The sequence below is a fragment of the Talpa europaea genome (assembly GCF_964194135.1).
Source record: "Talpa europaea genome assembly, chromosome: 10".
NCBI classification, from domain to species: domain Eukaryota; kingdom Metazoa; phylum Chordata; class Mammalia; order Eulipotyphla; family Talpidae; genus Talpa; species Talpa europaea.
This window is the reverse complement of record NC_140077.1, coordinates 30,259,091-30,271,381: the sequence shown is the minus strand read 5'-3', so window position 1 is coordinate 30,271,381 and position 12,291 is coordinate 30,259,091. Positions and strand designations below refer to the sequence as shown.

Genomic DNA, 12,291 nt, shown 5'->3' with positions numbered 1-12,291 from the left:
CCAGTGGCTAGAGGGAGAAAGGAGTGAGAAAAATTGTCCTTCCTTGAGTACAGGAATAATGAAACACAGATTTGCATAAACCTAGTTTCAGTGGCCATGACAATGCTGGGCGGCACTCAGGGTGTTTGACACTCTGCTTCTGAAGGGCCCACAACATTCCACCCATGGGGATAACTTGGGCACTTTCAAGTCTGCAAGAAATAGTAGAGGTCACTTGGTAACCCCTGTTTCACATGACCATAAAGGAGTCAGTCATCAGGCATCATGCTTCCAGAGCAAATTTAATAAAGAACGCAGAATGTTCCTGGTGTGCTATGGGGATCCCAGGTCCATCTGTTTTGGTGGGCACTGGACTATCTATCCCCTCTGACACCAGACCAGGCATGGTTGGAACAGAATGAGGTCCCGTGTGGGGTGAGGGCTCCTGGAAGTTCCCTGGGGTGTCAGGATATCTCTCTCCAGCTGGCTCTGGAGAACCTGTCACCACTGAGGCTGCCGGGGCTTCTGGCTCCTCAGGTGGCAGGTGGTCATCTCTGCTGAAGGGAGGGCAAGCGACTCAGCAGAAGCAAGCTCTTCCCATTCCTTTACTTTGGGGCCCTGGCACCTTTTGCTCCAGCAGTCAGGTTCCCCAGAGTTGAAAAAAACTCCTCCATTTCCTTCTGTAGCAGCTCATTCCTTTTCTCTGCGTCTTCCCGCGCCCGCTCTGAGTTCCTCAGCTTTATTTCCAACATCGTGTACTTTTTCTTCTCCTGGTCCAGTTCTTCTTCTAACTGTGACTTTTGTTTCCTCAGGTCAGCACTACTTTCTTCGAGTCTTAAAAATCAAGAGGAAAGACAGTGTTTTAGATTTTGGCTTGCTAGGTCTGGCATGCCTGTGTGTACCATAGTCGGGGATGGAGCTGGTCAGGTGGCTGCACAGGGAAAGATACTCAGCACCTTATTCTGGGCAAGACCCGACAGACCTCACCTATTCCTCACAGGATTTTGGTATTTTACCCATGAGCCAACAGGATCTCACCCCAGGAAAACTTCTTCCTCAGCCTGTGGTTCAGAGATGCCACTGGATTGGTACCTTCAGTACTCAAGACTTGGGGCCTCACTAAGTCCTTACTAAAATATTACCCTCCAGAGCAGCCAAACAGCCAATTGTCCCAGTGAGGGATGGACCCCAAGCTGTCAGAGAGCAGGACAGGTCCTTACATGGAGAGGGAAGCAGGAAACTGTCTCCCCACCTTTGCTCTTCTATAAGGCACCTGACATTCAGGCCTTTCTCCTGCTTCCCCATCCCCTCCATGGGGACACTGCAACTGCAGGAAACTCCATTTGGGTTGTCTCTTTCATTTCTATTCTTCTTTCATACCCAAGCTCAAAGGTCTTATCCTCAGTGAAGTGTCTCTGATCCTCTCCATTGTTGTTCCTGTAGGTCACCACAGAGCTACACCGTGTGCTTATGTGGAGGTTGACACACACTGTACAAAGATTGGCTCATTGTATTTTCTAGCAGATGACCTCCTGTAAGGTCTTAGGGATGTACTAAACCTGTGATTGTGGACAGGACACAAATTGCACTGAGCCCTGGTGTCCTCTTCTTAAAAGTGTAGGGGACAACCTTCCCTCAAGCACTACAGCTGTATGAGCAAAGAAGACTAGCACAGTGCAACACTGGAGCAAACATCAGTTCCCCATGCCATCCAGGATGAGGCCCAGGCCTCCACCTTAGATGTTCAACACAACATGGAGAAAGGAACAAACCTCCCTGTAACCCTACCCTCCACCTGTGAAGCTTGGAGCCCCCAGGTGAGTGGCAGCCAGGTTCCCCCTGACCCTTCTCACTCTTCCTCCTCTAATCAGAGCCCTTCTTTGCTGATTTCTTCCTTCCCTGGTGCTCTCCAGGAACACCCACGGGTGCTCAGCCTAGGCCTCCCCTCTATGCCACCTATGGCCTCATCCAGGCTCCAAACTTGAAGCACCATCTACATACGTACTGATTACCTCTCAATCTCAATCGCCCTCAGCACCACTCAGAAACTTCATAAACATCTCCAACTTAACAGGTCCACAGTTGAGCCCCTGACCTTTCTTCCTAACCACTCCTATAGTCTGGTCTTCCCCCTCAGCCCAGAACCTGAGACGCTATTTCATTGATCTTGTCTCCAGCCAGCTCTGCACAGTAATGCTTACCATGTACTCTATGGTTTTGTCTGTGAACTTACCTTTGCAGTAATGATTTCACTTTGCATCTTTACTAAATTCTAATCCCTGTGCTTATGTTTGTGGGTTTCCCCACAATTTTATATCTTGGCTTTCACTCATGCTTGTCCTTTCTCCTCCCTGCTCACCTTAAACCTATTAGTTCTTTAAGTCCTGGCCGAGGTATTGCCTGCTGCGACCTTCCCTAGCCAGGACCCCTACCATCAAAGCCCTTTCCCATAGTCTTCTGCCATAGGACACAGTTCCTGCCCATGCCTGACACTCACCGGGTACTTAGGAGGCACTGCCAACAAAACCAAAAGATCAACACTGCTGTTCCAGCTCCCTGTGAAATCCCAAGCTGAGAATTACAGGAATGCCTCCCACTTCCAGTCTCTGATGGAAAAAAGGAAGCTTTCAGAACTCACTGTTGCCTTCTGCTAACAAGTAGGATCTGGGCCCATGGGTCAGGTAGGGCCTGCAATGGGGCAAGGAGGTGAAGGGGTCTGAGATGCTGATGGAAGTATTATGTGAGGTACAATGTAAGCTCTGCTGATGAACTTCATGGAAACATTGGCTCCTTAGAGCTAGAAACACCTTCCTCACAGGGAAGCTACGAGAGCCAAACTAGAGCCCATTTGTGAACAAGCTTACAACCCTCAGACCAGAGCAGAAGGGAGGATTTGGCTCAGCACAGCCAACTCCATCCTTAGAGGAAGTCCAGTGCTCATCCTGAAAGAGTCCTCACTCCCCATCAAGCTGAGCAGGTCCATAACTTGGACCGCACATAGGCACTTCCCCATACTTGATGGCTGGCAGCACGCCTCTGTCCCCATGCTCACTGTGGGGGCCTGCCTCCTCCCTGAGCTCTAACTCATTTATTAAAGGTTGACAGCTCCTGTTTTCACACCTAGGACTCCTACTTCCCTCTATTCCCAACCCCTTTACTCGGGGCATTCTCCCAGAAAGGAAGCTGGGGACTAGCTGCTGGGAGTGCTGCTTCTAGGAAGCTGCCAGGACCTGGGGCTGGTGGGTGAGCTGCTGGCATGAGTGCTCTGCCTGGACAGAGGGGTTGCCGCCTGGCCACCCAGCAGACTGCATCACTTTACCTTTTCACGCTCGTCTGGTATTCAGTCCTCTGCCGACACAGCTCTGCCCTGAGCTCCGTGACCAGGCTATGAAGAGTCTCAGAGTGGCGGGCATGGTCCTGACGAGGGCTGCCTGGGTCACTGGGCTCACTGCTGCTGATGCAGGTGCCCACCTCATCGAGGCTGTGGCCCAAGTCTGGGGATCTGCGGTCATCACTGCTACTGGGGAAAGGGGAGGGCTCAAGGGGTCCCTCAGTGTGCAGGGAGCTGCAGGCTGATGAGTCACTGGCGCGGCAGGCAGTGCAGCTGCTGACTGAGCCCCCCATCGAGGGCTCACAGGATGAGGCGCCGGACCACCCAATGCTGGCCACACTGGGAGTGCTGGGGAAGAGGCCACAGGGGGGCACATTGTCGTAGGTGGAAAGTCTTTGCACAGAGCCGGAGTCCTTAAGCCGATCTCCAGAGGAGGCCCGACGGTGGCCACGCAGGGAAGACAGCCCATTCATGAGCCAGTTCCCGCCAGAGGAGATGATGGGCACCTCTAGGGATGAGCTGCCCACCTTAGGGCTCCCAGACCGGGACCCTGACTGCCGGAAGGAAGACTTCCAGTTGGGCAGAGTCTGCACCTTCTTCCCAGGACTAGCAGTGGCAGGGCTGCTTCGGCCACCCAGGCCTGAGGGAGAGGTCCTAGCGAGCGCCGCCACTGTGGCCCCGTCCAGAGAGGAGGTCCTGTGTGAGGGCAGACCTGGGGTGCTGGGGCTGCCAGGCGCTGCCTGGCTGTCCCTCGTGACCTCCTCAGAGTCCCATCCCACGGTGCACGATGGGGCTCCTCGTGGGGAAGCTGGCCCTTCGGTGGGCCTTGCAGTGAACAGCTGGCTATGCTTGCGGATCAGGATGGTCATCAGGTGCTGCACCAGGGAAGTGCCTGCCAGAGAAAGGGAACAAGAAAGGCTGACTGTGACAGTCTCCCAGCCCACTTTGCAGGGTGGGGGGTGCTAAGCTGGAGAGAACTATGCAAAAGCTTGCCATCCGTGGCCCAAAGGAAAGCATGGCAATCACATCTTTCAAGTCTAGGCAAGACGGAAGGATGATGCCCGAGAATCCCCTTCCTCTGACAGATGTAGGCGCTGTGCCTCCAAGCCCACTCCATCCAGCCGGTGGGAGGGAAGAAAGCAGATGCAAGTGACTGGTGAGTACTGGCTGGCCCCTGCGCTCCTTAGCTGGGACTGGTGGTGGGCGTCCTGTCGCGAACAGCATGACTGCGCACCAAACCCTCCAGGACAAACTCCCACAGAGCCCCCCAGTATGGGCTGTCATTTCCATGCCAGCCTGCACCTGTGCCCTTTGGCACATCTGCTCATGGACAGTCATCTGCCTTCAGTTTCTTCATCTATAAAATGGGGGCAATAACTGCAGCAAAGGCTGCTTGTTTAGATTAAAATGAAGTGATAGAAGTAAAGCATTTAGTAGAACACTGACTTACTGAAAATAGCTGCTATTTTTATCATTGTTATTATTGATTATAGAACAAATTCCCCAGGGTTTGCAAAAACTCTGACATCCAGGAGCCTGTGGCAATTACTTAAGCCAGAAACTGTGTTTATTTAAGGGCAGAGATGCTGACTTTTCTATGCCCTACCCCAGTCTCTCCTGCCATTCTAACTTCACCCAAAGACCCACTGTTGCCACTCTCAGGGCAAAGTTCCTTTTCCTGTTGTGTTATAGCTGAATCCCATTGGGGAGGGAGACCCCATTGGCAGGGAAGGAGGACACAGGGGGTTAGTGAGGAGGTCTAGAGAGGTTCCTGCTGAGTTCCCAGCGATGTAGCTGCTGGAGCCACCCCTTCCACGGGCCTGGGCCCGGGCTGTGCAGTGTAATGCCTCTGAGGACTTGCTGGGATCACTTTGATCCCAGTACCTTCCAGTACACCCAGTAACACCCAGTACCTTCCATGATGGTCACTGGGTCTTCTATCTGTGGCCGAAGTATGTTAGGTCCAAAAACAGTTGCCAGGTTCTGGACACTCATCTTGTTGACATTTGAGTGGGACTGAACTTCATCCAGAAATCTGTAAAGTAAGGAAGAGACAGTCGGCTAAGAAGTAAATCCTGATGCCAGGCCTCCATCCCTGCCCCGTCCACACCCACACATTTCCACAGTTGACAGGTACTGCTGGCTGCCTCTGCTAGACTTGGAAGATCCAGGATCTTCAAGGAATGTCGTCAGAAGCAAAGGCTGTGGGACAAGGTTCCATCATCAGCATGAAGGAGGACACGTGACTCTCCCACTTGCAGTAAGGCCCAGGAAGGTTCAAACTCCCCAGGCAAAAGACTGGGTATGGGGCACCCTACATGCCCAGGTCAAAGCCAGTGAGAAGACAGTGAAAGGCACCCAGAGACAACAGAAGACACAGGATGGTGTGTCCCTTTGTTTCAGAAGTGAGCCATTCAAGACTGCCTGTTGGCTTGATCAACACAGTGGCAAGTGTGGGGTCAGAGAATGACCCAAGTTCCCCCTGTGAAGAGCACAGAGCCAGGGCACAGGGAAGGAAGCTCTCCCAACCACTTACTTGCAGATATATCTGAGCAAATTGTAATTGGCCAGGGGAAGGCTGCTCACTTGTTTCGTCAACTCCAGAGTTCCCTTGGGATTGAGAGAGGAAAACAGCATTTCAAACACCAGCAATGAGGCCCTAGGCCCAGGATGCTTCTAGAGCGAGGGGTTGGGTGGAGGAAGGAGATGGGCAGGAGTTGGGGAGTGGAACCAGAGGCCAGAATTCCATCTGTGGCCATATGGCTCAGCCCCAGGTGACCAGAAGGTACCACCCCTCCATCTCCCTCCGAGTAGAGGCCAGGGCCAGGCTGGTGACCTAAGGAAACAGATTAGTTTCAGGGAGCTGCTATGAAGGGTGTGCCTCTGCAGAGCCACAGAGGAATGTCAAGGCCAGCACTCAGCTCACTTATCGAGGTACAAATATTTGCCAGATAAAGACCCTCATCTCCCACATGGCCACAGGGAGAGCAAACAGTTCTTTCCAAGCAGGAGCTGGACGGTGCTTTAGGCAGGCACCTGTGTGTGTGGTTGGGGGGCAGAGGGGGCTCTATACTGGGAGGACTCAAATTCTTTTCAGAGGAGACAGGATGTAGAAAGGCCTGGTTGAAAGGCCTTGTGAAAGGCCTGGTTGTTTTGAAGCCTGGGGCTGGCCTGGGTAGCAGGGTTGGGTAGAGGAGCAGGCAGTGAAGAGGACTGTCTACTAGGTGTCAACCTAAGCCAGACACTCTGCACTCTGTGATGGGAATGTGCCCGCCTAGGAGGTGCCTGCCCCTACCAGAGGAGGAGCCCACACACAGGGAGGGTCCTGCACAAAGAGGGGATGTTCCACTGCCCCCCCCCCACCTGAGACTCTCCACTCACAGCAGGATGCTCCAGTCTTACCCCTCCTTGCAGAGAGGGATGCTCCAGTCACTCTCCCATACACATTAGATCAAGATGCTTCAGGGCCCCCCCCAACATACAACATGCTCCAGCTAGTCCCCAAGAGTTTGTACTGATGATACATGGTACCCCTGCCCAATCTGGTGCCTGGCAGGCCCACCCCAGGGATGGATACCCAGGAGCTACTAACCTCCCCCTCGTCTTTGGTGAGCAGCTGGGCGCAGCTGAGGAAGTCCTCGTACCTGGCGAAGGGCACCACAGGCTCGGGGAGCTCCCGTAGGTAGAGCTTCAGCAGGGAGGCCACTGTGTGCACGTCTGTTGTGCTGCAGGTGAGGGAACATTCATAAGGCCTGGGCACCATGAGTGGCCCACCCTGCTAGGCGCAATTTCTGCTTTCAGCTTCTGGTGAGGGTGTGCCTGCAGGGATCTTCCTTTGCTACCTGGTCAGTGGCCCAGCTGCTTCCAGGAGCAATGGTTTGGGGTCAGAGAGGGTGGGGACCGGAGCTCCAACTTAGGCACAGCCCACCTGCTCAGAAGGCCTCATGTCTGTGTCAGTCCAAGGGGGCAGCAGCACTCCCTCACAGGGACTTAAGGGACTGAAGTTCATGCTGCTGCTGCTACCCTCACAGTGAATGCTCTGTGTAGGAGGAATCAAGCACAACCCAGGCTGTGCTTTAGACAGGTGAAGAGGTCCTGTGACGACTGGCCAAGAAATGAGTGGGAATGAAGTGTCCCTTTTGGGCCTGGAGGACATCCCCAGGGCCTTCTGAAGATGATGTGGGAGCTGCCCTGCTGTTCTTCGCCAGAGCCTGGGCTTGCTGACGCCAACCTGACTGGGGTCCCATGCCTGCCGTGCAGGCTGCTGAGCTACTTCAAAGAGTGGTTGTCCCCAGACACAGGGTAGCAGGGACCAGGCAGGTCAGACGTCAGGCCCTTTCTCTCTGGCTTCTGGGCATCTACTCAAACTATGAACACTTGGGCTCCCATGCTCATCGCTTCATTTCCAGTGCCCCAGCTGCCTCTGTAGGCCTTGGTCTCTAGCTCCCAGCTAAGAGCTACACAGGCTGAAGGGGGGGCCCTATAGTGGGTGAAAGCCCTGAACATGTTGGGCTCTGGGTTCAGGTCCTAGAATAGTCCTGGCACCTCCAAACTTGATTTCCAAGCTGGACCTGGCCCCTGGTATTTCATCTGCCTTTCTAGGCCCTGGATTTAAACTCTGGACCTCATGAGAAGTGCTCAGGAAAAATAAGCCTGTCACCTGTGGAATGAGGCTGTGCCAGTAAGCTGCCATCTGGTCCTGGCTATCCAAGGCTGGTCTCACTGAGCAAATTCCTGGAGTCCCTAATAGCTCTGGCATTTGGATTCTGAATATATGGGATTCCATATACTCACAGGCATCTCAAATTCACACACACAGGATACTGCTCATGTCTTCTGCCTTCTCCCCAGCCACCACCTCTGCCCACCCCTTCTACTGGGTGCCTACAGCCCCAGAAGGTTTCTAGGCTTTAGCCCAATGGTCCCTTCTCTCAAGGAGGCCAGTGGGTTTGGTGCCATGTGACTAGAGCCCTAGGAGGATGGAGGAGGGACAGGAAGCAGAGAAGACAGGCATGCTTGGCCTTTGGAAAGACATGCGCAGTGAAAGCAAAGTGGTGCGATCAACTGCTTGTTTTGAGGTCTCCTCTTGGTGGGGGTGGTGGAATTATTTCCATTCTGGAGAATTGGACAGAGAGCCCCCTCTACTCTGCAGATCTCATTGGCTACACACTGCCAGAACCCCCCTGGCTGCCCACAGATCACTGGACTGCTAGGCCTTGGAGGTCCAGCCCCCAGCCTGTGAGATGCCCTCCCTTCCCCCGCCTGTGAGGTGGCCCCAGTTCATCTGGCTCACAGGTCTCTGCTGCCCAGCCCTGCCCAGCTCCTTGGCCCACCGCTTGACTTTTGAATTCTCCTTCTTTCTACCTGGGAATGTACTTCATTACCATCTTCCACCCTACTAACCAATATTTCCCTGTCACAGCTGGTCAGAGCTTTTTCTAGGTGATTATTTTGAACTCCACTTCCTCCTCCCTCTCACACATACCTGTCTGAATCCAGGATCCCCAACCCTAACACCCAAGGAGGACATTTCATCCTGTCGCCCACAGCACTATGGGCACCCAGCCGCCTGCGAGCCCCTCCTGTACAGATGCACTGACCCTCTTCTTCCTTGAGGCTCACTGCATTTGTGGAGGGAGGCTGGGCAGTCACAGACGTGCGACCTGTGCTGGAGCCCAAATCAGCTTCTGCCCTCATGTCAGAGCAACCTGGACTGAGGCAAATAACCAAAAGCCTCAATTTCTCCATCTGGTAACACCTCCATTCCTTGACATCCCTTCATTTCCAAGGATCCCCCCAAGTCAGTATCAATTTCAGAACAGGGCCATAGTCTCCTGCCTGTCCCCTGCAATTCTCCACACAGGACCCTGGCCCATATTTCCTGCTCCTGATCCTCTGGTTGCCTCTTATCACCAGACTCCACTTTTCAGGAGTGGGGATGTACAAGTCACCAGGCTGCCTGCTGCAACGACCCTCTGGGAACCAGGAACACACCCTACTCTGTGCTTGTGCTTACGGGCCATGCAGGGTGGGGGTGGAGGGACCCAGTGATGATTCCCTGTGTGTGCTTACTTGTTTGTCATCTGTCCTGGCTATGTAGGGGCAGGACCTGGTCTTGGCAACTACATGATGGGGCTTCTACAGAGGACCTGGTAAGCACCAGTGATGGATCCAGGCAGGTGGAGGGGACTCCCTTCCTGTCCCGAAACCTGAGCGGATGTGGGGCTGAGCTACTGTTCCATGTTGCCACTGAAGGGGTGAGTCACAGGGAAGAAGCAATGCCAAGAGACAGACCCTGCTGAGGCCTGGGGTCCTGAATGGAGCCTGTGGAGGGGACCCTTTTCTTTTACTTGGATTGGGGCCTCATTTGTGGCAGCACCCATTCCTGACAGGAGACCCAGGGCTGCTGCGGTGATTTTGTGCCCATTGGGAGGTCTGGTTAAGCACACATGTACCAGTATAGGGGAACCATCCCACCCACCATCCTACTATCAAGCTTCCGAGATGTCAGCCCACTCCTGCCCACTGGAGCTGGCACCATGAGAGGATGGGCAGGGGGAAATGGGCAAGTGGCCCCATCTGTATCCCCTAGGAACTCACCTGTCAAATAGTGGCTTCTCCCCACAGTCGAAGGAATCCTGCAGGTCCCTCACCAGGTTGGCCTGGCCTGGCATGCGGAAGAGCCCTTCCTCAGTGAGCCCGCGTTCCCGAATGAAGTCCACACATTGTTCCACCAGCAGGGGGGCCAGGCGGGGGCCGTACTTCCGCTCATGGTGGACTGTGTCCTCTAGGCGCTGCCCAAAGATCCCTGGGCACAGAGAAGATCTGGTCACTCTCAACCATTCAGCTCAGTGGAGGGTGGGCACTTCAAATGATGGACAAGGGGTGCGATGAAGGACCAAAGATGGCTCCTCCTGGGGGAATAAATTGGAAACCAGGAGGGCACACACACCAGGCAGGGAGCAGGAAGGCATAGCAGACATGTGGCCTGTCCTGTCCAGGGAAGCTTGTCCAAGCCTGAGGAACCTTTCACGGAGGCCCTGGGAGCATGCATTATATACTTTATCTATTATTTATGCTACACTAACCTCTGTACCCAATGGAGTACTTTTTAAAAACCAAGGACTATATCCACCAAAAGATAGGCCCTCTATAATGTTATTAGTGGCACTCTTTGCAGTCCCTCCAAGCAGGCAGTCACCAAATGCCCACCAACAGATGTGGAACATGAGTCTCTTCACACTGGGGCACAGGACAGTAATGAGAATCAGTGAGGCACAGCTCAGGCAACAAGACAAAAAAATCGAACACAAAACTCCATGATTCAACAACCGCACTTCTGGGTATATACCCCAAAGATGTCAACGAGGATGTCAATGAGTTATCTGTATGCCCAAGTCATCGTACCACTGTTCACAACAACCCAAAAGTGGAAGCACCTACAGATGCATGGATAAACAAAATATGGTCTGTCCATACAGCAAGATATTATTCAGCCTTGAAAGGAAATTCTGACACACGCTATAGCCTTGAGGACATCGTCCAAAGTGAAAGAAGCCAGCCACAAAAGCACAAATTGTGTCCGATTCAACTTACATGAGTTTTGTAAGTAGATAAAAACAGAAACTAGGGCCTCCCTGGTGATGCAAGGAGTTAAGAAGCAACCTATGAATCTGTCCGCAGCCACTGCAGCACGAGTTTGATCCCCAGGTGGCCAGGGGGCTACCCACATGATGCAGCAGACCTCTCAACTTGCCCGCTGCTCCCCTCAGCAGTAACTGTCAGTCAACCTGCCTGTTCTGTTCCCCACTCTGTCTCTGGTGAATCCTCTCACCCCTCCCCGCCCCATGCCTCTGGCTTGTACACCAGTTCTTATATGAATAAATAAATCTTTAAAAAAAAAACAAAACAGAGAAGGTAGAAAGGGCCTGGAGTCCCCTGGAGTGGGGACTGGGGATTATTATTTAATGGGCATAGTTTAAAAGTTCTGGAGATGATGGTGATGACTGTTGCACATTATGATTGTGCTTAACGCCACTCAACTATACACTCAAAGATGGTTAAGATGTTCAATTTTATGTATGTTACGTCTATTTTACCAAAATAAAAACAAAAATAAGGACTCAGTTGTGAGCAGAAACCAACCCCAGAGCACACACTTCATGACTCCGTTTATATAAAGTGGAAAACAAGGTCAGGACATAACTACTTTGGTAGTTCAGTGACCAGAAGGTGGCTCGTAGGATGCTGGGAATACTCTGTTTCTGGATCTGGACACTGTTCGACCCAGCTGTGATCACTTTGAGAAAATCCATTTTTCATACTGTACACTTGTAATTTGTAGATTTTTCTGTGTGCTACATTCAATAACACTTGCAAAAAAAAAATCAGGAAGCAAAAAATCCAAAACTTTTAGTACAGGACATGAAAACAAATGAGGGATATTGGAAGAGAGAAAGTAGAGGAACGTTTGATGGAGAAACCTATGACAACAAATATACAGCTGGATTAAGAGGTTCCTGGTAGCCCAGGCAAAAAGCAGAGTTGAGATCACAGAGCTCTCTATTTTGCAGTGAGAGTAACATGAGAAACAGACTTCTCCCAGTCCCAAATTTCCCAAGGCCTTGGGAATGCCTTATGTCTTCCACATCCACAATGCTGAGCCTTTCGCAGCAGGGTGGATTTGGGTGTACCGGGGGCGCGATGTCAAGGTTCCCTTGCAGGCAGTGCTGTAGTCTCAGTGAAAGCAGCCCAGGCATGTGGCTTCCTGAGACCTGGATGGTGAGTCACCCAGAGAGAGGATCAACCCTCCCCTGCCAGTGAGCAGTAGGACTCTTGGCTTCCTGCACACAATGGCTGTTTAGAAAGATGACACATCAATCCCCAGTACAATGCCTGCCATAGAGCAGGACGCAGTAAAGGTTCCTTCTCACCCTCCTCAACCTAAAGGCAAAGTATACTTCTGTGTCTTCTAGGAAGGA

General features: G+C 52.6%; 1 protein-coding gene across 6 annotated transcripts in view; it reads right to left on the bottom strand.

The window, feature by feature from the left end:
- Window positions 1-386: 386 nt before the first annotated feature.
- ARHGAP22 (Rho GTPase activating protein 22) overlaps window positions 387-12,291 on the bottom strand; it is a gene marked incomplete at its 5' end in the record, with an annotated part of 141,371 nt that continues 129,466 nt past the window's right edge. For all 6 annotated transcript variants that reach the window (XM_084244415.1, XM_084244417.1, XM_084244420.1 and 3 more), the window contains 6 exons: window positions 387-813; window positions 3,299-4,202; window positions 5,224-5,345; window positions 5,847-5,920; window positions 6,903-7,035; window positions 9,911-10,118. In XM_084244415.1, the coding sequence (XP_084100541.1) occupies window positions 585-813; window positions 3,299-4,202; window positions 5,224-5,345; window positions 5,847-5,920; window positions 6,903-7,035; window positions 9,911-10,118 (1,670 nt within the window). In that variant the 3' untranslated portion in view covers window positions 387-584. The remainder of the gene's footprint in view (window positions 814-3,298; window positions 4,203-5,223; window positions 5,346-5,846; window positions 5,921-6,902; window positions 7,036-9,910; window positions 10,119-12,291) is intronic.